This window comes from Nannizzia gypsea, genomic scaffold (genome assembly GCF_000150975.2).
Source record: "Nannizzia gypsea CBS 118893 supercont1.9 genomic scaffold, whole genome shotgun sequence".
NCBI classification, from domain to species: Eukaryota; Fungi; Ascomycota; class Eurotiomycetes; order Onygenales; family Arthrodermataceae; genus Nannizzia; species Nannizzia gypsea.
In genome coordinates this window covers 742,012-764,326 of record NW_003345193.1, presented here as the reverse complement: position 1 = coordinate 764,326, position 22,315 = coordinate 742,012, and the positions used below count along the sequence as shown (strand labels likewise).

General features: G+C 47.8%; 7 protein-coding genes across 7 annotated transcripts; 2 read left to right on the top strand and 5 right to left on the bottom strand.

The window, feature by feature from the left end:
- Positions 1-1,040: 1,040 nt before the first annotated feature.
- Positions 1,041-3,496, bottom strand: MGYG_08536 (transcription initiation factor IIF subunit alpha; the record flags this gene model as incomplete). The annotated part of the gene is made up of 3 exons (XM_003169579.1): positions 1,041-1,321; positions 1,402-2,023; positions 2,081-3,496. The coding sequence occupies 3 exons, from the start codon at positions 3,494-3,496 to the stop codon at positions 1,041-1,043; spliced, it is 2,319 nt and encodes a 772-aa protein (XP_003169627.1).
- A 1,026-nt stretch (positions 3,497-4,522) lies between these two features.
- MGYG_08535 (hypothetical protein) lies at positions 4,523-6,355 on the top strand (the record flags this gene model as incomplete). Its single annotated transcript, XM_003169578.1, has 1 exon — positions 4,523-6,355. The coding sequence occupies one exon, from the start codon at positions 4,523-4,525 to the stop codon at positions 6,353-6,355; it is 1,833 nt and encodes a 610-aa protein (XP_003169626.1).
- A 122-nt stretch (positions 6,356-6,477) lies between these two features.
- Positions 6,478-7,921, bottom strand: MGYG_08534 (hypothetical protein; the record flags this gene model as incomplete). Its single annotated transcript, XM_003169577.1, has 3 exons — positions 6,478-7,692; positions 7,746-7,820; positions 7,880-7,921. The coding sequence occupies 3 exons, from the start codon at positions 7,919-7,921 to the stop codon at positions 6,478-6,480; spliced, it is 1,332 nt and encodes a 443-aa protein (XP_003169625.1).
- Positions 7,922-7,927: 6 nt separating this feature from the next.
- MGYG_08533 (hypothetical protein) lies at positions 7,928-9,335 on the bottom strand (the record flags this gene model as incomplete). Its single annotated transcript, XM_003169576.1, has 5 exons — positions 7,928-8,746; positions 8,828-8,941; positions 9,016-9,119; positions 9,194-9,239; positions 9,315-9,335. The coding sequence occupies 5 exons, from the start codon at positions 9,333-9,335 to the stop codon at positions 7,928-7,930; spliced, it is 1,104 nt and encodes a 367-aa protein (XP_003169624.1).
- A 1,379-nt stretch (positions 9,336-10,714) lies between these two features.
- Positions 10,715-11,386, bottom strand: MGYG_08532 (hypothetical protein; the record flags this gene model as incomplete). The annotated part of the gene is made up of 1 exon (XM_003169575.1): positions 10,715-11,386. The coding sequence occupies one exon, from the start codon at positions 11,384-11,386 to the stop codon at positions 10,715-10,717; it is 672 nt and encodes a 223-aa protein (XP_003169623.1).
- Positions 11,387-11,933: 547 nt separating this feature from the next.
- Positions 11,934-15,382, bottom strand: MGYG_08531 (U3 small nucleolar RNA-associated protein 21; the record flags this gene model as incomplete). The annotated part of the gene is made up of 5 exons (XM_003169574.1): positions 11,934-12,572; positions 12,629-13,267; positions 13,325-13,603; positions 13,687-15,201; positions 15,272-15,382. The coding sequence occupies 5 exons, from the start codon at positions 15,380-15,382 to the stop codon at positions 11,934-11,936; spliced, it is 3,183 nt and encodes a 1,060-aa protein (XP_003169622.1).
- Positions 15,383-15,779: 397 nt separating this feature from the next.
- On the top strand, positions 15,780-20,534 carry MGYG_08530 (cortical actin cytoskeleton protein asp1; the record flags this gene model as incomplete). The annotated part of the gene is made up of 8 exons (XM_003169573.1): positions 15,780-15,804; positions 15,952-15,989; positions 16,144-16,660; positions 16,961-17,089; positions 17,146-17,167; positions 17,226-19,095; positions 19,167-20,401; positions 20,462-20,534. 8 exons carry the CDS (start codon positions 15,780-15,782, stop codon positions 20,532-20,534), a joined length of 3,909 nt encoding a protein of 1,302 aa, XP_003169621.1.
- Positions 20,535-22,315: the final 1,781 nt, after the last annotated feature.

The window sequence follows — 22,315 nt, the reverse complement described above, 5'->3', positions numbered from 1 at the left end:
AAAACATAGTTACGACATAGTGATATATATCTATATGATAGACATGGTAGTTGCTTACCTAGGTATATATATTTAACAACGGGGCTTGCAGAAAACGCAGACCGCGGTCCTCACACAGGTAAAGTCGGGGAAGATAACTAGGCCTTCTTCCTTAAGCTTATGAGGGTACCAGATATTAACTCTTTGATGTGCTCCTATAGAAGGGCTTAGGAGAAGCCTACTAGATAAGCACGTCACATTCTTTTATAAGAACTGGGGAGATAGGGATCTCCTTAAGCTTAATGGAAGCTTAGACTATGAAGCCCTATTCTCAAAGGATAAGGGGGTTAGGAGACTAACAAAGTGCCCGTGATCACACAAAGGCTTAAATAGCACCCTGGTTGAGTCACCCACTCATTTTTCGGGGGTAACTCCCAGTTCAAATGGATTGGCAGTTCAAAGGAAATATTTTAATAGAAATAAATATATCACAACAACACCTAACTAATTATTAAATCCTATATCTAGGGTATTAAACTTATTATCTATTAATTTATTAAGTCTTTAAAAGATATATTATTATATTATAAAAGACTAAGTAAATAACTATTTTAAAATTCTTAAAAATTCTTAAAAGATAGATGCGAAAAATGAGTGGGTATGGCGGAAGATAGCGACCATGCTAGTTATCATTATCCGTTTTTAATAAGTTACCTGATACCGTTGGCACGAAGACTTCGACGATTTGCTCATTCTTGCGAGTATATTCTGGCAAGTCTACTGTAACTTACGGAGGCGGTGGGCCTGATGGCGTAGAAGACATATTTGATAAATATGAGACAAGTGATGCACAGGATAGCTATAACTAAAGAGTGGACTTCAGTAATGGGCAGTTAAGGAGCGGCCATCAACTCTTTACATATAGCTAAGCGATAGTTGGGGCGACATTAAATCGTAGCTCGTCTTTGCGTTATCGATGGACGATGGTTTAAACACTCCAAGTGGTAAAATACATTGGACATGGCCTCAATATCGAGTTCAGATGGAAGGAGATATAAAAATCATGCTTCTTTAATAACACCAGGCCGTAACAGCTTGTCCTCCTTTCCAAAGACCGAGACGTCTTTGACAATCCCAATAAACCTACGATGGTTCTCTCTAGAGTTTCCAAGACGTGATCGGAACATGCGGAGGAGATCGTTGCTCAATATTCCGGTTGCAGGGATAGCAGCATGGATTTCAGATGCAGTGGGGAATGAGGCAGGCAGTGATGCCCCAGCGCCCGGGTTGGCTCCCGAAACCGAGCCTCGTCGAGATCCGGAACCAGATGGAGTAGAAATGCCTGTATCGATCAAGTTAGCTACGATGTCTAATGCATAAAGGGTATAAAGGGGAAGTTTATATATAGTGAAAGGAACTGACCACGAGAACTTTCAGGGCTGCTGGCTCGGCTACCGGCCAGAGCTCTGCCAGCAGGGGTTGGGCTTCCTGCGCGGGAACCAATTGGAGTCCCAGTTTTTGATTTGGCACCTGGAACGTTAAGTTTCATTCGCTTTGCCATAGTGCTATCACTGATTTCGGCACTGGAGTTAGCGGCTTTCTCAACATCACTTGCCGACCCTGCCTTCCCAGGACCAGTGCGGATACGTTTCTTCGCTCCCGCAGAAGCTTGAGTAGTGCTGGCCGCTGCATCGTTTGCGTTAGCAGCACCAGAGCTCTTCCTCTGGCCTTGGGGAGCTGGGGAGATAGGTCTAGAGGCCGGTTGGGAGTTGGGGACCTGGGCTGAAAGATGCTTGTTCTTCGGTTTCTTGCGCGATGAATCAGTGCCACTGGCGTCAGATAGGTTCGGGGATCCTGGCCGTTTGCGAGCGGCGGCTTGTGCTCTCTTCAATGGGTCAGTGTGTTTCGGGCGCCCTGATGGGGTATTAGTGCCTTTGGTAGATGTTCCCGAAGGTTTGTCGGACTGGTTCTCCTTCCGCTTAGGATCTTCTTCAGACTTTTTTTGTTCCTCCTTTTGGCGCTCTAGTTCAGATTCATCCGTACTCTAAAAATAATGTTAGTCAAATACCGAAACTAGGACACGATGTAAAGAGTAGTTTACCTCATCATCCGAGTAAGGATTTGCATCAGACCCGCTACTGTAATCAAAGTTTTTCTCTCGTCGCTGTAACGCCTTTCGAACCTGTTTGCCAAAGCTTTTAAGATCCTCCTTTTGCTTCCTCTCCAGGTGCTCTTCTTCGTCATAGTCTTTTTCATCCTTAAGGTCAAAGATGTTTGCCTTTAGCTGGTCCTGCTTGATACGCTTTTCCGCTGTTTTGGCATCTTCATCGTCATCAAAGAGACCAACATGTTCCTCGTCATCTGCAAACCTATCTTCGTCGAAGTCCATATCGTCGCCCTCGAAACGATCAGTGACTGGCGCGTTTCGAGATTGTCCAGTGTATATTTTTCGCTGTCTAGCATATCTCTGAAGCTCCCTCTCTTGAGCCCGTGCTTGCTCCTTTTCCATGAACCACCTGGGATCTCTAATCTTCCTTGCCATGTGTTTCTCCGCTTCTTCGATGGTCAAGACTTTAAACTGATTCTTGGCAGTAAACTTGTACCATTTGTCAATGGGTATCATTCGCATCTTTCCACTGCGTTCCAAAACAAACGTGGCGTATGTCTCCGACATGGCGGCCTCATATTTTCCAACCCAGATATTTTTATTATCAAAATCCTCCAAATGCCAAGGTAAGGCCTCCTCATATTTAATCTGGGACTTTGCAGCTTCCTCAGGTGTGATGGTAGATTTAAAAACCTGTTGTGTTCGCTGTTTGGGGGCATTCACCTTCTTTAGTCCTGAATTGACGGAGGGAGCAATCTGCGCCAGGTTATCCTCACGTTCCTTAGCACGTGCTTCCTTCTTAGCTTCCATCTCCTGGCGTTCAACCTCAGTCAGGCCGGCGTAAGGGTCACGGAACCCCCGTCGAGGATTTACATCTTCTTTCTCATTTCCGGCTGGGGGAGTGGTCGTTGCTCGAGGATCTCGGCGCTGCAACCGTACAGGACGTGTAAATTGGGACTCGTCTCTGGGGTCCACGCTCTTCTTTGATATCAGCTTTGCGATGTGGTGTCTTAATCCCTCTCTTAGCGCACGTTTTGTTGTAACCAACGGATAGTCCGAGTAGGTCTCTGAGAGCAGGGGGCCACTGAAGCCGTTGGTGGTAAGATCGTCGGCGCTAGGGATCGGTTTCGGGTGTGGTAGTGTGTTGGCTGGAGGTTGGAGTCGTGGAGGTTGGAGTGGGAGGGTTGATGTCCCGTTTGCGGTCGTAGGTCGAACCTGGCCTGGTCCATACCCTTGGGGCTGGCCTTGACCCTGAGGCTGGCCAGGCGCAGTAGGCCGTGGGATAGGTCGCTTCTTCGGTCGAACAAGTGGATCGGCTGCCTTGGGACGCCGTCTGATCATGAACGGTCCATTTGGACCTCCCGGAGGGGTTCTACCCAAAGGGGGATTTGGGGGAGTGGTTGAACTCATGATTGAAAGCGCTGGCTATTGGCTCAGGTGGTAAAAATGGCCAAAACTACCATTGGAGCTGGCCGTGGAAGCTCCCTTGTGAGCTCTCTGTCTGGCGGTTGCTTCTCCGTACTCGGCTGTGACGAGCGCGAAACCTGCGACAGAAGGGTCAAAGGTGTCCACAGCGTAGTAAATGTCCTCTTTTTGTAAAAATGTATCTGTATCCTCTGTTATCTGGAGGATGGGTGTCTGTGTGGTCGAGATGTTCGATATTTTGTGATATTCGATGTTGCTGTCGGTTTGTCAATTGTTTCTGCTTCTTTTGACGTCGACGACGACTAGAGGCGTCACATGAACAGTGACTAAGAAGTTTGTCAGCAAGCCGTCGACGCCAAAGATAACTTTTGGTGAAGATGAAGTCGGAAAGAAGACAAGAAGGATATGAAAAGGCAGGAAGAAGATTTAGTCAAAGGCTCGGGGACGTTGTAGATGATATTTATCCTCTATGAGGAGCCGAGAATGCCGTATACCCCAGAGGACAGCCTGCAGACCTCAATAACCAAACACACCATTAAGCACCAAGTGAACAATACAGCCTTTGTTATTTATATAATCACCTCCAAGGAAATACCTTGTCCCTATGAATGGCCTTCCAGCTAATTCCATACTTAAGGAAGTCCTCCTATGAGAATGAGAACAAAAGATAGCCCTTATACCTTCTATTTCACTAGACAGCGTCTTTTGATATAGAGACGTTCGAGACCAAATCCACCCACTAAGTGAGAGGACAAAGGATACACTAAGAGGACAGAAGGAGACCGAAGAGGACAGAAGAGAAAAGGGCTCTAGTGAGAAATTTCTGACCTGGCGCACGAGAAGGAGATTTCTTGTGAGAGAGCAGGCATCCCACTAAGGAACCAACCCTACATTTATAAATAGAGACTTCCTGTCTATCCGCTTGACTTCTTTCTTTCTCATCATCTTCTTTTCGTCCTTCTAATATATCCTTCACGTCATTTCATTTGGTTTCTTTTGTCCTTTCCCGTTATGGAGCCAGTCCTGTCCCCAGACCAACCGCCTACTGCTAATGCAGATATGGATTCAGAGGATGAACTGCTTGACTATAGCACGGTGTCCTGGTCTTCTCACCGTGACCCTCTTAAGCCCTGTTTGGTAGACACCCCAAGGAAGCTGACAGACGGCTTTCCCGAGGCACGCGTCGACGCCCCATCCAGAGACTCAGTCCCATCCGAGCACTCGATGCCAAAAGAGTGGGAGGGTCCCGGGACCATCGCCCATCTCACTAAAAACTCAATGAGGAGGTTCCTGAACCTGCCTCCAGAAGCCCACCGGCGCCTCCAGCGTGCCAGTGCCCAACTGGCTGCTGAATATATGCTTGTCAGAGGCGCAGCAGAAATAGTTAGCCAGTCATCCGGCCACCAGCAGCATGGCCATGGCCATCAGCCGCCATTCAACATCCAACCCGATTCCGCGGTGCATCAATATGAACTAGCTCGTTTCGAGCTTGACCGTCAAGCCGGTCTTGTTCCCAAGGCTAAACCAGTGCCTGCTGGGCCGACAAGGATCAAACCAGAGATCCGGACTCACGAAATGGCTGAATATCCGTACCTGCATCAAATTGTCTCTGATATACCATCCTGGGTCATCTCTCGCAACAGACTTGAGCAAATGGAGGAGTTACGTGTCATGCTGTGCAGCTGGACACTCGATGCTGTCATCGACAAGCTGAGACCAAACTCGCAAGACTCCCAGAGCGGGCCTGTCTCGATTGCCCTGCAGTGCTTCGGCAGCTATCGTTCGGGTTATGCCCTTGCTGAATCCGAAATGGATCTTATTGTCATCGCGGAGAACTTGCCTGCTTATATCAAGCAGGATCTGCCCCTTATCATGGCTCAGGCATTTCAGGCCCATGGCCTTGCACCCTATCTTCTACCTAGCATCGAGAATGACCGTTCCATGTTTCTCCGTGTCTGCCAAAGCCCATCCAAGCAGTTCAACCAGAGGCTTGAATGGGAGTACCAGGACCTGGGAAAGGCCAAGGAGTTGAAGGCATTCGCCATCTCACCTCTTGCCTGCTGCCATAAAACAACCCCAGCACTACATTACAATATCTACTTTGATCGGATAGAGACACTGGCACATCGAACCGATCTTCTAAGAGGCTACAGGGCCTGTGACGACCGCGTCCACCAAATGACACTGGTAGTGAAGCGATGGGCAAAAGCACGCGGAATCAATAACCCGTACAATGGAACCTTGTCTTCATACGGATACACTCTCATGGTGCTTCACTATCTGATGAATATCGCGTACCCGCCCGTCATCCCAAACCTACATAACTATGCATTACCAGAGGGTGCTACGGAGCACGATACCTTCTTCACGCGCAATCCTAGATTGATCTCACGAGAAGCTGCAAAGGGCAAACTTACAACCAACAGTCAATCAACTGCCTCCCTTCTCCATGGTTTTTTCGCCTACTACTGCTCGGTCTACTATGACCCCATCCTGTTTCCACGACGCAAAATTGGGCCATGGTTCCATTGGAAAGAAGAGGTGGCTTCTATCCGCGGGCCGTGCACTAAGGTATCAAAGGGATGGGTAACTTACTGCTACGACGCGAACGGCACTTTGCATAATAACCTACTTGCCATTGAGGATCCCATTAAGCGAGACATTAATGTTGCGGATACAGTGACGCCGACCGGAGTGTCTTTGATACGAGACGAGTTTACACGAGCATTCCACATTATCTCGATGGCCAGACCAGTGCCAGGCACAGATTTGGTGTGGCAGACGAAGGATGGGGAAAGATGCGAGGATCTCTTTGATGAGCCAACTGCCCGGATGAAGCTTTGATGGCACTTTTTATAAGTCTATCTTTTTCTATGCTGTTGATAAGATTTGTTTTTCACTAAATTGTATTTCCATACACGGGTGCTTTGAAACATCATAGAAAAATACAGCACAGCACACTCGTATCACTTGTCCGAGATCGAAGACTCCCTGGTATCCTCCCATCTCGTTTGCACATGTAGCCACCATTTTTTCAACGCAGAAGAATCAATACCCAAGCTATTTAGCCTTTCTAGCTCGGTAATAAACCACTCCTTATTTCTACAGTCCTTCTCATATGCGTTCAGGCTAATGCCATCCCACTCATGCGTCTTTAAGCCTCTAAACAACGCTACGGTGCCTATGGCCGGGTGAAACCTGGCTGCATCTACAAACACACTCATCGATATACCCACAGTCCCGTTCGCCGTCATGCTGGGCGGTGATGTAGACGGTAACGAGGCAGTAGAAGTGACAGATGAGCGGCGTCTATCGATGATGTCGATTATGGTGGGATCAATGAGGCGAAGGTCCCTTTTGGGAGGCATATGTGTTCGTTTTATCACTTGCGGGGAGATCCAGGATATCACTGCGATGACATTGCAGGCGTAGTTCCTCTTGGGGAAAGGGATGCGAGGGGCAAGAAGGTCCGAGAGTGTGAGAACTTTCAGAGAGCTGGACAACAGCGTAGTAGACGGTGATGTTGCCCCTGGAGAGTAGTATTGAGATATATCTCGGATATCGCCTTCGCTATCCTCATCTTTGATGTCGTCTTTCATGGCTTCTTCAATATCCTCAACTTCTGCCCTGAATTCTGCCAACTCATCTCTCTCAGATGTTTTCTGTCTCTTATGCAGTCCTAGTAGATCACTATCACCGTCTTCTTCGCCCGATATTGCGCCTGCATCTCGTTTGACAGGCGAATGCTCGTCCTCCAGTTTCTTGAGCCGTATATCCATTTTATAAGGAACGGCTCGTTTATACCTCGCAACAGCCAGGAAGATAACTCGGCCAGGCCGAGCACATGTAGAAAGCAGCCTGTTGGCTGTACGTAGCTCGTAATCTTGGACATCCAGCACCGTCCCAGGCGTCAGTTCACCTTTGTTGCTGGAGGCTAGGACGTGCAGCTCGCTCTTGAGCAGCGCCTGGATGGTATACTCCCCATCACTTAGGAAGATCCTATACGCTTTATACAGGGTTTCGTATTTATCGTTGTTATGGCCTTCCTCGTCTTTGCGGACGGTCACCTCGATAACGCGCTCGACTCGAAGCAGCAACTTAGGCGGGGGACATCGTGTGCGTAGGAGTTCGGCGATACACGGTCTGACCTTAGGGTCCTGCAGCAAATTAGCGGTCTTTCTCTTTATCCAATAACTAGTGGCTTGGTTGCTTACCATTCCAGGATATCCATGGCGTAACTAGAGGGGTTGACGGTAGTTGAGAAGTTGATACGGAGTACGGAGTAATTAGCAGTGCATGGTTTGTTGTCCTAAGCAACTAGGCAAAGTATTGAAAAGTTAAACACAAACATATCCTCATCTATTGAACTTTTGTATGTACATTGTAAATAAATAAACAAATTTGAAGCATAGAAGATTAAAATACGTCTACGACCTTCTCTTCATCGGCATCGCCAGGCCGATCCTCGAGTTCAAGTCTAGCCTTCTCGATGGCAGCCTCCGTAGCCTCCCCTTCACCCTCCTCGTCCCGCATGATGACTTGCACCAGCCGATCACAGGCCTCTTGGACAGCTTCGTTGTTGGTATGTAGATGGCACTCCCTGATCAGAGGATAGACCTGCACCTTTCGAAGTATGTCTCTACCGTCCCTAGTGGAAGTCAGCAGGAGGAGCGTCTCGAGGTGGGCGGTGAGGATGTCCGGGTCCGGATCACGCTGTTTGTCCGGCGGCAGCAGCTGCAGGTCCGGCAGCATATCGGAGCTCTCCTCATCAGTGAACTCTTCTGGCCCTGCAAGTGGGAGGAGGATGTAAGGCAACAGGTTGACCTGGTCCTCCGACATGAGGGCCGGGTGAGCGGAGATGTCAAAAGCGACGTTCTTGATGGTAGAGGCAACTCCCCTGCGTCGGATGTGGCTGCGGTGTTCGGTGAAGACGGTCAGCTTGGTGATGGGGATGACGCCGTCATATTCCTGCTCAGTGACGAAGTAAGCTCGTCCTTCTTCGAACTTGGAGATGTCGGCGAAGAAGTACGAGAGGTAGTCGTACGTCTTATATTGGTCCGTGTCCTTGCCTCCCCCCTTTATAAAGCAGTCCATGAGCTGGTCCATGGCCTTCTTGGAGGTTGACACCCCCTCTGGCGCTGCTCTCTCTAGGCCGACGATGCGCTTGATGCTATCTGACTTGGCCAGGTTTGCCAGGAGCATGGTGATCTCGCTTGCCGCCTTTTCCTTTGGGTTCTACAGAACAGTCAACAGTTAAACGGTGGCCTGTAAGAGCAAACATTAACAAGCAAATAATAAGACAGAACACCTACATACTGTGACTTTCTTCAGCAGGGCCTCAAGAAAGGCATCATCCTCCGCCAGCTCCTTGAGCACTTCATCGTCCGCTGACAGGTTGATCAGGATGGTGAGCGCATCTTTCGCAATCGGCTGGCCATAGATATATCAGATATTGTTCATTGAAAATGCTCCAAAAATAAAAGATTCTGAGGACTTTGACGCACTGGGTAGTCCCGAACGAGCAGCTTGAGGTCCCTGACGGGGAGCAACTGGTGTCTCTTGAAGAGTACGGGCTGGGAGGCCGAGTAGCCGACGAGGTTCTCACATGCTATGCATCCGCCAGTCCGTCAGTATAACCGTATAACGATGAGATATAAGAGCAACAGAACGCAAGGGGCCTACCTATCTGGCGGATCTGGGTGTTTCCATGGTGGAGGAAATCAACCAGCTGGGGAGTCGTTAGTTACCCTGGACAGAGGAAAGCGGAGGGGAAGAAGAAGTAGAAGAAGAAGACAAAACCGACCTCCTCCAGCTCCGTGGGCATGTTGCCTGTCCTTTCTCTTTCTGTCTCTCGACTGTTTATCCCGAATACTCGACTGTGGAAGACTTTCCAGCTGGCTAATTAAATAGTTGTCCAAAAAGTTATATATCTTTAACCCCGAGGGGAAAATAATTTAGTTATTTATCGTGGGAGCCGCAAAATTCACTTCTTGGCCAGCGTCACTTTTTTCAGCTAATTAACTAGTTACCCGTGATTACACCAAGGCTTACCACCCTGGTTAAGTCACCCACTCATTTTTCGCGGGTGACTCCCAGTTTAAGTGGAAGGATAGCTCAACGGGAATATTTCAATTTTAGATATACTACTTGAGTTATTTCTTACTATTAAACTATCTATATATAAAAGATACCTAATACTAATCTAATATAAAAAAGTAAGCTTATAAGAAGTAGTAGGGAGATAATAATCTATCTTTTAAAAATATCTAAGAATATCTATAAGAATACTTATTTAGTCTTTTATAATACTATAATATATCTTTTAAAGACTTAATCAATCAATAGATAGTAAGTTTAATACCCCTAGATATAGATAATAGGGCTAGATAGTTAGATTTAATAATTAGTTAGGTGTTATTGTGATATATTGATTCTTATTAAAATATTCCCGTTGAGCTATCCTTCCACTTAAACTGGGGAGTTACCCGCGAAAAATGAGTGGGTGACTTAACCAGGGTGGTAAGCCTTGGTGTAATCACGGGTAACTAGTTATAGAGTTCATGGACTATGAATGAGGATGTTGGAGTAGAAGCGCGTAATACCTCAGGGCACACTATTCAGGTATTATACCAAGGCTCAATCGCTCGTCTGACGAAACAGAGTATGAATAACTAGTTACCAGTCTGGTTTAACGCATGCGGTGATAAGTGCTTGAGCGCCTCGTGGAGATGCCAAGTATGTGGTGGTCGTACAATACAGGGTGTAACAACAATTAAATACCATGCGGCAAAGAATTGTATCGTGTAGGGCAAAGATACCCTGTGATTCTCAGTAAATGGGGTATCACGGCCTACGCTAAGATGACCAGGCCAATTGGCCTCAGTGGTTACTTACCCAGTTTTGTCATGTATCTATTCGGTAGACATAAATGCAATGCAGTTGTTGTAGATAGTAGCGCTCAAAGTGACAGGGCCAGCCTCAATCCGGCCTCGTAGTTATTTATTCCATCCAAATAATGCTATCGTTATAAGACATAATTGACACCCATAGACGGCCCAATCCAAAGAAGATACGAGACAAAACAGAAACGGAGGAACAGAATACACGGAGAGAAGGAAAAGGGAATCAGTTGGAGCAAAAACAAAAAGTCAATGAAAAAAAAAAAAAAAGAAGAATACAAGGGAACAGCCGCTACTAAAAGCTTCATAAAGACTCTCGGAACACGCCCTTCTTCGTGTGAGCAGATCCCTCACCAGCAGGGGGTTCGGGCCTTGGGCTCACACTCCTCAGATTGCTACCCTCAGCATGGTCGCCGAACGGATTAGCTGGATCATCCCCTTGTCCTAGCTTGACAGGTGATGGATCACGGCTCCTGCTTCTGCCACGGCTTGCTTCATGTCCAGCGCTGGGAGCAAGGCCGCCATCGTATGCGGATGCATTGCGATCATATCCGCCGGCATGTGGCGCGAAACCGAGTTCCTGCTCCTCATAATAACCCGGAGGGCCAAAACCGCCATCTCGTTCAGCAGCGCCCATGCGCGTGTCCCACGGCTCATCCTGCTCAGAAAGAGGCCGGCCAGCGCCGCCTCGGTAGGCTCGCGGCTCAAGGTGGTCCTCGTACGATCCCTGATGTGTTCTTCGATTGCGCAGAGCTGCGAATTTGTCTTTGACCCAGCCTACTACGCCACCGCTTCGTGGAGTTGGATAGTTGCTGTCTCCATATGACGCAGGAGAAGATGTGAACGGTAGGTATGATTTCAACGGTGGTGGAGGGAGACCGGCTCTCCGGGCGCGAATCTGGGAGTAGCCTATCCAGCCGGCATAGGCAAGAAGGGCGAGGACAATGATGACGATGAGCCATCCAAACCACCGCATCGTTGCGACGTGTCCGGTCTCGACGTCAGGATAAACAGGTCGCAGTTATGCTTAGGCACAGTTCGAGGTTTGGGTCTTGTATCTCGTAGCTGGGAGTAATGGAGATGGGAAGTCCACAAGTCCAAATAATGGCTGCTGAAGAGCGGAAAATGGAAGTGCCTTAAAGATATCAGGATAGACAGCCAGGCCGCAAGTCCCAAGCAGTAATATCAGCTTGTCTCGGAGGTTTTCCTTCCTTTCATTGATGTTGATGGTTCGTAAGCCGTTTTGATATGCGCAGCCTGACGGGAAGAAGGAAGGGATTACGTAACTGAGTTTCATTAAAACCTTGGCAGGAGCCGCATGCTTAGTCATCTAACCTTATACTTAGGCCGACGACGAGATATAAAAAGGGCTACCTAAGTAGTTACAGAGGGCGGATGAGAGAAAGGGGGAAAAGGAGAGAAGGGGAGAAGGGGAGAAGGGGAGAAGGGGAGAAGGGGAGAAGGGGAGAAGGGGAAAAGTAGTTGGATATATAGCAGGTATGTACAGTTACAAGTTGGCACAGTTACCGCGCCGATCGTAAGAAGCCAACAATACCACGACAGTAGCTGACCAGATCAGCTAGACGCTTAGATTCGCTCTCCTGCTCAACCTTCCACTCACTCAGAGCCTGCTGTAAAGCCACATTGGGTCCGAAGAGGCCTCCGTTGCTATCACTCGACTGCGGCCCAACAGCCGCTTCGACAGCATCGTCATGAACACGCAGAAAAACGGCCATCCATGTGTTGACCAGCTCGAAGTCTCGTTTCTGTCGGAGTCGCTCCGTCAGCGCTCGAACAAAGAGAGCCAACTCATTACCCTGGTGATTTTGGCCTCTTGGGTCGAGCGAGCGTATTTCTAGATCAGTATTTGCCGGGGAGAGCAGTTTCAAGTACTCAATAAACGGTGTGAAGTTATCAGCTAGCCCAGCGGAGTGGAGCAAAGCTGTAAATTTCGATGATTGCCCTTCACCAGACCCATTCATCCGCTGTATCCGCGCGATGCGGCTCCGTTCTGTTTGTAGGTTCTTCATCTCGTTTTCATCTTGGTCAACAGAGGTGCTGCCTGGACCTGCTGCACCAGCTATAGTTTTTGACTCAAGAGATGGTAGGAAAAAAGGAGCCTTCTTTGGTTTTTTTGGAGCTTCCTTGGGCTTATTTCGTTGCTATAGGTGCTGTTAGAAATGCAGTCATAAAAAAAGAAAAAGAATACCTAAGCTACCTTTATAGTGTCAAGATGCAGGAGAGTCTGCCATCTAGTTTTTGGGGTCATACTCAAAGTCATCATGTCCCGGGAAAGCTGTTCAGGGGTAAGCACCAGCGGTTTCTGGTCGTCTGATGATCCATTGTCATCAAAGGCTGCTTCGATCATAGCAACTCCACCTTCTCCTGATGCTGTTGGAGCTGCAGCCACTACAGACGTGTCTTCCTCTATATGCCTTGTTGGAACATGAATAAACAGGCTCTTATTGTTCCAAAGATTGATACCAACACCCTCTGCATGGGCAGTAGCAAGAAACTCCCCAGTGCTTGAGAACGAGAGTGCAACACATGTGTTCTTCAGCCTAAATGCATCAATCAGATGGCCAGTTGGTAAATCCCAGACGCGAATAACCGAGTCCATAGAGGCAGCAACAATCCAGCGTCCATCATTTGAGATGGTGAAATCATTAACCTGGCCAACACATCCCCAAAGTTCACGGACTAGCTTTTTGGTCTGGGTGTCAATTACACGTATGGATAGATCGTCACAGCTGAGAGCTAGAAGGTCACTAGTGCTGCTGAACCGGAGGCCTGTGATAGCACACATGGGATTCCAGTCCAACTCATCCAGAAGCTGGCCTGTAAGCAAGCTCCAAAACTGGTTAAGTTAGCGTGAATATTTTATATAGATATACCCCGAGGAACGCAAACGTACTTTAACCTTGCCATCAAGTCCACAGCTGATCACGGTAGTGTTTAAACTATCAACTACAATACCTGTAATAGCCTTAGTATGTTTCGTAGATTTCCTTGGATCAAGTTCGTTTTCATCTGCATCAACTAGCCGTTGTAGTTTCGCTTTCTTCGCTTGGGCAGGTGTCAAGCGTGGTGGGAATGATTGTCGACGGATGCCTGATTGCAGGTTATACATAACTAGCGAACCACCGTCAGAGCCAACCAACGCAAACGTTCCGCATTGCGACATGGCAACACTCTATAAATATATTAGTAAGTTTAAGAACACACACACACACACATATATATATATATATAGAAACAAATGACTGGGGAATGTACCTTCACCTCGGTGCCGTCGCCAGTTTCCAGAGCCCAGCGACCGGCCTTCTTCTTGCCCCAAATCCAAGTACGGGCAAACTTGTCACCCTTATGCCCAGTAACAACGCTCTCCCAACCGGTCATGTTTGTGTTCTCGGCACTTACAGCCTTTGCATTAGTCCATATGGGCCCTCCAGCGACCGTTCCCATGCCACCATCTCGGTTCAGAGAGCAAGCCAGGCAGGTTATTTCAGGAGCTTTCAATACCTCATAACGGATAGTCTGCTGGCCAGCTGGTGTACTTGATGTCCCCATTTTTTTGGCTTTGCTCTTTACATTCCCTTGAGAGAGCTCTGCACTCTGGGAATCTTTGCGCAAACTGAGACCGAACAAACTGCGATCCTGGCCAGCGCTCAGCAGCCACTTGCCTACTACTTCAGAACCATCAGATCCTGAGGGAACAAACATGACTTTCGTAATAGGCGCGGAGTGGCCGGACCTGGCATGCAGCGGTCTTGGGGTTGGAGAAAAAGGAGTCTGGTCGAATATCCAGGTGCGTAAGGCATTGTCTGAGCCGGTTGAAACCATTACCGGCTGGCCCGGCAAAAACTCGACTTTATTTATCTGCACACCGCGGTCTTCCCCAGATGGTTCATGCGCGTTCCTCACAACGCCCGTGACACGACCACCATTATTCAGATCCCACATGACGATATCGCCGCCGTCAGCGCTGGCGGTTGCCATTACGCCATCCTTCCGGCCATCCTCTCCGGCGCCAATTCCGTCCGTCCGAAATGAGATAGACGTTATGGGCGAGCTGTTCGTCATGCCAGGCTTTTTTAGGCAAAGCACAGGTTTGTCCGTTCGAACATTATGGATTACCAACGCGCCGGATGCATATGCGATTGCCATGAGAGACAGAGCCGGAGCAGGCTGCAATGCGCTGACTGCGCCTGCGCCTGGCAAAGTAGGAAGAACCGAGTACACCAATTTTCCAGTAGATACATTCCAGATATCGACACAGCCGTCAGACCGTCCAACAAAAACCTTGTTGAGGTATGTGGGCATGGTACATAGGGAATCTGGGACGAGCTTGGTGAATTCCTTTGTGGCTGCGGGAATAAGGGTTGTATAATGAGAGTAATCCGCCGATTTCCATATGATAAGACAGTTGCTGCAGCACCCCACAACCCATGATCCAAATACAACCAGTCGATCAACCGACTGGGCGGCAGACCCGGGGACAATGGCTGGCATTTCGAGCTCCGCTACCTTCTTTCCACGCTTAAACACCCAAACACCGCGCTGCTGGGTCACGGACTGGCCACCCCAGGCAGCAAACACACGGTCCTTCCATGCATGAATCGCCGTGATCAGAGCTGGCGTCTGTGGCCGGGTCAAGAAGACAAGACTGAGGCCTCGTCGTAAATCATAGGTCTGCAGGGAATGGCCGACTGAAGTTGTTATTTGAAAAGTTGTCTTGCCTAGCGGAATCGAGGTGAACGGAACGGACGTCGACGAAACAAGGCCCAATGTCTGCAGTCATAGAGTCAGCCCTAGTTCGTCAGTGTAGTTATCCGCCCAATTGTATATCAAAACGACTTACTCTGAAGGGGGTGAAGATGCGAGATCCGTCTGGCGCCTGTGAATGGCTGGGCTTCTCCGTCACGACCTTCTGCCGCTTAGCCAGTGGCAGGTCAAAAGCTTCATCAGCCATCGCCAGCTCGTCCCTATATGGCCTCTTCTTCTTCTTCTTCTCTCTTCTCCTCGTTTTCCCCTTCTGCTGTTTCGTCTTCTTTCTGTCCCGTCTTTCTTCTTGCTGCAGTTTTGAAGCTTTAGGTTAAAGAGAACCAAAAAAAAAAAAAAAAAAAAAAGCTGAGTCATCACCAAAGTTTGGCGCCGGCTGTGCCCTAAAAAGTCGCCCCTTTGGGAAACCATCCAGAACGTCAACTTCAACTTCAACCTCAACTTTTCTTCTTCCTGATCTTCATCTTTGCTTCTTCCTCGCCGTCAATTGGCTTGTGTTTCGTTGCTTTTTCTTCTGCTTCGATCTGGAGGCGAGCCAGCGCGGGCAACCTGTTTGCCGCAGCTGGTTTGCCGCAGCTGGGGTTGTGATGAAACGACGGCTCTTGCTCCCTGGTTCGTTTGATCACTCATCCAGCTGCTCAGCCGACACCTAACACCACCAACCACGGGGCAAATATAATCTGCGCAAGAGTGCCAGAGTAAAGCCCAAGAAACGCTTGCAGGGAATTGGACTGAGATTAACAAGCCCTTCCCTGCTAGCGCCCCTCCACGTGGCGAAGGACGGCTATCAGGAAGGGGTGAACAGGGGAAGATTTCATCTCTTGAGACCGCTGCTTTTTTCCCTGCCGAAAATCGATTTTCTTCTCCAGATATATAAGCTACTTGTATCACGGACACATAATCCGTACAAGCGATTAGATTGCTCCCATGCAAGCTGACGTCGATGGCCAGCCGGACAAGAGTCCGTTATGCAGCAAGGATCGGAGTGCGCCAAAACAAGAGCCAGTGCCAGGACAGGACACAAAGGTAGAGATAGCGACAGAAACAGGAACATTGGCTTCCCAGTCGCGAGAAACCGAGTCGGCACTGGAGTCGATCCCTCTATCTCCCACTACCCTATCGTTGCAGCCAGAGCCACTCGTATCGCCCACCGAGCAGCCGCCGGACTCCTCACACACCTCGACATATCAGCGTAATCCCCGCTACTTGACCGATCGCGACGGCAATCGGGTGTCGTTCTCTTCCCTTTACTCTCTTACGTCCAGCATCCACTCTGCGCAGGGAGATAGAGAAAAGACATCCAGTACTGCAGTATCCAGTGCTGACGGCTCCGGTAAACCGCGCTCCATCATGGACGACCAGCGAAGTGTCTCTGCCGGGCTTTCCACCCGGCCAGACTCTTCATTGCACTCACTCTCCGGTTATCCTGGGCCGGGCACACCATCTTCGCCCGGGTCAACATCTCCAGGTCGGTGTTACTACATCCAGCGATTGATTTTCTTTTTTCTTTTTTGAGCTTCGACTTTGTTAATATTTAACATAGGTCTTCCCCCCTCATTCCAACATCACCTAGTGAAGCCAGAGGATAGCCGGTCTCAAGCTTGGATTTCACGCCCAGGACGCTCGTCAAGCAAACAACCTCGGCGTTTTAGTGCTAGTACTGGCGCAAGCAGTGCTAGCGAGGCAGAAGGTATAACTTCACCACCCTTTTCGAGAGCTTTAGGATCTGAAGAGGTACTAATAGAAACAGTGCGTCTACCTCTCATAGGCAGGATTGGAGTGTGTGCCCTTGATATCAAGGCACGCAGCAAGCCTAGTCGCAATATCTTGACTCGCCTTCAAGCAAGGGGTGACTTCGAAGTCATAGTGTTTGGAGACAAAGTTATCCTCGACGAAGGTTTGCATCACCTAGACACACTATTCCCATGATCCAATTCTTACTAATGTGTATAGATGTCGAGAATTGGCCAGAATGGTACGTCGAACACTTCTAATCCGCTCTGGGAACGCTGGCATTAATACAATATTCACAGTGATTTTTTAATTGCCTTCTTTTCTGACGGTTTTCCTCTCGACAAAGCCATTGCATATGCAAATCTCCGAAAACCATTTTGCATTAACGATCTTCCCATGCAGCAAGTCTTGTGGGACCGCCGTTTATGCCTCCGAATTTTAGATCAGATGGCTGTCCCCACGCCTAAGCGCGTGGAAGTGAACCGTGATGGTGGGCCGACATTAGCATCGCCCGAGCTTGCTCAGCATGTTTACAACCTGACCGGAGTACGCTTAGAGGGTCCACCGGATGGTACCGGTGGTGGAACACCACGAACACAGTCTGTGACTATGTCTGAAGACGGAGAAGCCCTCATAGTTGACGGGAAAGTTTTCAAGAAGCCATTTGTAGAAAAACCTGTCAACGGAGAGGACCACAATATCCACATCTACTTCCCTAACGACCAAAATTATGGAGGCGGCGGCCGCAGACTCTTCCGGAAAGTAGGAAATAAAAGTTCCGAGTATGACCCTGATCTGAAGATCCCAAGATCCATAACCGAGCCAGACGTCAGTTACCTTTATGAGCAATTTTTACGCGTTGATAATGCGGAAGATGTTAAAGCATACACCGTTGGTCCCGATTACTGTCACGCGGAAACCCGGAAATCACCCGTCGTTGACGGCGTGGTACGTCGGAACACCCATGGTAAGGAGCTGCGGTATATCACCAATCTAGGCAAGGAGGAGGCTGCCATGGCCTCAAAGATATCCAACGGTTTTGGCCAACGCATTTGTGGTTTTGACCTTCTTCGCGTTGGGGATGCCTCCTTCGTCATAGATGTCAATGGCTGGTCCTTCGTTAAAGATAATAACGATTATTATGATAAGACTGCCAAAATTCTTCGAGATATGTTCACTCGTGAAAAAATGCGTAGGGATGGGAAACTTGACGTTCCCGAGCCTGCGAAGGATACATCATCAAGCACATCACACATGGCCAATTCCGGGTCACACAGGCACACTCTCAAGTCGCTATTGAGGTCCCCGAGCCTAGCAGGGCTTCAAGGTGGCTTATCTAATCACAAGTCTCCCGTCCAACCTCCAAGTACCAAGGGCGTAACCGCTTCTATAGAGGCAGATGTTTCACATAGGAGGACCGTCCCTTCTGAAGGTGCCGAAAACGCAAACTTGAGCCCCGAAAGTCAAATCTCTAATGATGCACCACAAGCCATAGAAATGCCTACCGCTCCACCACCATCGTCTAAACATTCTTGGAAACTCAAGGGTATGGTAGCTGTGATACGGCATGCAGACCGAACTCCCAAGCAAAAATTCAAATTCACTTTCCATACACAGCCCTTCGTGGATTTGCTCAAGGGCCACGAGGAAGAGGTGATTATCCGGGGGTCCACTGCGCTCCGTAGCGTAACTAATGCCGTTAATCTCGCTTTAAAGGAGGGTATTGAAGACAAAGAGAAACTCATGCTATTGAAACGTTCACTCGATCATAAGGTCGAATGGCCAGGGACAAAGGTTCAAATAAAACCAATGTTTCGCCGCCGAAATTCACAAGAATTACAGGGGAGTCGCGCTTTGCCTCCCACCCCCCCGCAAGCCACAAGTGAAATATCCCAGGCCCCAGCCTCTCCGCCTGGTTCTGCAGATCCTGAGCAACCCCGTGTAGCTCGCAGTGACTCCATCTCGGGACCTACCTTTTCCCGCTTTTCAGCAGTGGAAAATGATCTGGTTTTAGATAAACTGCAACTAGTGATAAAATGGGGCGGAGAACCGACTCACGCAGCCAGATACCAGTCACAGGACGTTGGCTTGACAATGCGTGATGATCTCAAGCTCATGAATAAAGAAGCGTTGAACGATGTTAGAATGTTTACAAGTTCGGAGCGGAGAGTTAGTACAAGTGGTGAGTGTCCCTATGTTAGAGTCACCTTTTACCACACAACTAACCGAACTCAGCCCAGATATTCGCGTCAACATTTCTCGATCAGAAGGACCTGCCGGATGATTTTATTCAGGTGAGAAAGGACTTACTTGATGATTCAAATGCGGCAAAAGACGTAATGGATAAGGTGAAGAAAAAGCTCAAGTTGCTTCTTCGAGAAGGTAACTCAGCACCACCTCAATTTGCATGGCCAAAGGAGAACTTCCCAGAGCCTTCCATTGTTTTATCCACATTGGTGGAACTTATGAAATTTCACCGTTGCGTTATGCGGCATAATTTCAATAAGATTGAGACCCACGGAAACTCCCACCCTGGTGCGTTTGGATCATCGTCACCCACCGATAAATCCCCATTCACCGACATCCAAGGCCGGTGGTGCGCCGGAGAAGATCCGCAACTCTTCAAGGAGCGCTGGGAGAAGCTATTCAAAGAATTCTGTGACACAGAAAAGGTTGATCCAAGTAAATTATCGGAGCTCTATGACAGTATGAAGTTTGATGCACTTCATAATCGACAGTTCCTGGAGTGGGTCTTTCTTCCGCCAGACGATTTCACATACGAGGGTGAGACCGACAAAGAACGTGCTGGTCAAATTACATCTTCACACTTCTTGGAGCCTAGTTCTAACGGCACCAACGGCAAGTCCCGGCCTCCCGGACTTTTAGCTCCCCTTGAAGACTCTTACGATTCATATTTCAAACTTTACCCTGGCTCTACACCCTCAAAACCAAAGATCGACAAACGTCTTTCCCGCCTTAAACACCTGTACAGCCTGGCAAAGGTGCTGTTTGACTTCGTAACGCCCCAGGAATACGGTATAGCTGACCACGAAAAACTCGAGATTGGACTTCTCACTTCACTTCCCCTACTTCAGGAGATAGTTATGGACTTGGAAGAAGTGCAAGCATCTCCGGATGCTAAATCATTCTTCTACTTCACCAAAGAGTCTCATATCTATACCCTCCTCAATTGTATCCTCGAGGGTGGGTTGAAAACAAAGATTGCGCGGCGGACTATTCCGGAACTGGATTATCTCTCTCAAATCTGTTTTGAGCTTTATGAAGCTCGTGATACAGAGGCCGAAACCTTCGCGTACTCCATTCGAATTTCAATCAGCCCTGGATGCCACACTTTTGATCCATTGGACGTTCAGCTAGATTCTAGGCATGCAATCGGATGTGCTCCCCGACGAAGCCTGACGGCCCACCAGGACTGGAAGGAAGTGATTGAAACATTAAAGGCGAAATTTGATACGTAAGTAGTTCCATAGTAGAACTTTCAAGAAAGCCTTCAGGTAACTAACTGAATTTCTAGTGTTAAATTGCCCAAATCATTTATAGCAATCAACCTCAGCGACAAACACGCGGCAGCTCGAGAAGAAGAGTAAATTTAGCTTGTACTCTGAGTCTACACTTCCCGGTATATTCCTACTCGCCCGCTACTCCATTTAGGTTGTACCCCAATTTTCTTTTGTTTCAAGTCAATGTATAGTTCATAGCATGCCAAAGAACATATGGGAAGGGTGCATGTTACGGTGAGAATACAAATGGGACGGCTTGGGTGGTATTCTACTTTTGTTTTATTTTATTTTCTTGCATGCATATTAATAACTACAAGGCGGCTGGCAGTGACATGTACTAGACGGGCGACCGACTCGCAGGGGGTTTAGACAAGGTGTATGCGAATTCTATATGTTTACCTTTAATCGCTTACCCAGTTTTCTCTTCTAGTCCAATTTCTCTGTCTCTTATCTGTTATAACAGTTAATTGTGCATTTTACAGAAAGTCACAGTGATCAAAGGAACAGGGGAGTTTTTTTTAAATATTTCTTATTGACCCGTTTGTTATTTTATTCAATCAACCAACTCGTGGATTGTAGATAGGATCTCAGTCAAGTCCAGCTCACTAGTTAACTGGTAGTTCCACTTTTGAGATAATGCAAAGGATACTCTTTATAAATAAGTCCGAACCGTGCATAAGTCAAGTTCACTATCACTATATAATCTCCTACGCTATAATGAACGTTCAGTATTCAAAGGCTTCCTTATAATATTACTATACTGATATAGTTTAACTAGTTAACTGGTTAGTTAATAATTCTTTATACAAAGATCTTTGACAGCTGTACTTGAATTATTGTACGTACTTTGAAGCTGATTTTTCTATATTCAGATGAACTTCCTGAAATCTATATAAACCCGGCCATCTCTCCCTCTACCAACCTTTCTTCTATCCATCAACCAACGACAAAACATCCTCGAACAGCCAGCCTTGAAATAACGCTCTAAATTCTAATATATTCAACAAACACAACTCTAAACCCCCTCAAATCAGCAAAAATGAAGATCTCTTCCCTCTGCGCACTTGCAATGACCTTCTTGGTCTCTGGAACTGCTATTGCTGGATGCGTCGAAGCCCAGTGTGATGCGAGCGTAAGTAATTGTCAGACATTGAGGTTTTGTTATCAAATCAGACTGTACTAACAGAGGATGTTTATAGTGCCGCAAAGAAGGGTATACCGGTGGCACCTGCTTAAAGAATGCGGGTATCTCGTGAGTGGATGATTTCCCTTTGCCCTTTGAAGAAGATGAGGATGAATTTACTAAGAGCAAGCTATTCAGATACTGTGGCTGCCGCGGTGCTAGGCCTCCAGGTCGGCGCTAAACACTATACGAAATATTGATCACCTTGACCTTTTTCAACTTTCATTCTATCCCCGAGCATGGAAAGCTGGGGGTAACACTGGTTTAGAGAGAACATGGGGTTGAACACCCTTACTTAGCTAGCTAATCTCGGGCTGAAGGCCTATTTAGGTCGCTCATTTCAATCGTTAATTAATAACAACGATCCTAATTTTAAGTCATTTCCCTTCAAATTTTTTCTTTCCACAAATTCGTAGTTTACATAACTAGTCAGTGACTCTAGCATGGAAGATCGTTCTGGACTTTTTCGTTCACCTAGGTTGCACATGGACTGAGCCGCCTCGGGCCAGTTGAGGTTAACTAAGTTAGTTATAAGCTTAGTTAACTAAGCTTCTTGAAACAAGCTAAAAACGACTTCCTGATTCGTGTTTAAGGCTACATGCCATAGTTTGGACTCACTATGTTAGAAATTCACTCTGATCTATGGGCATGGGAAATAAATAAGACACGCATCCTTCTGTTTCTT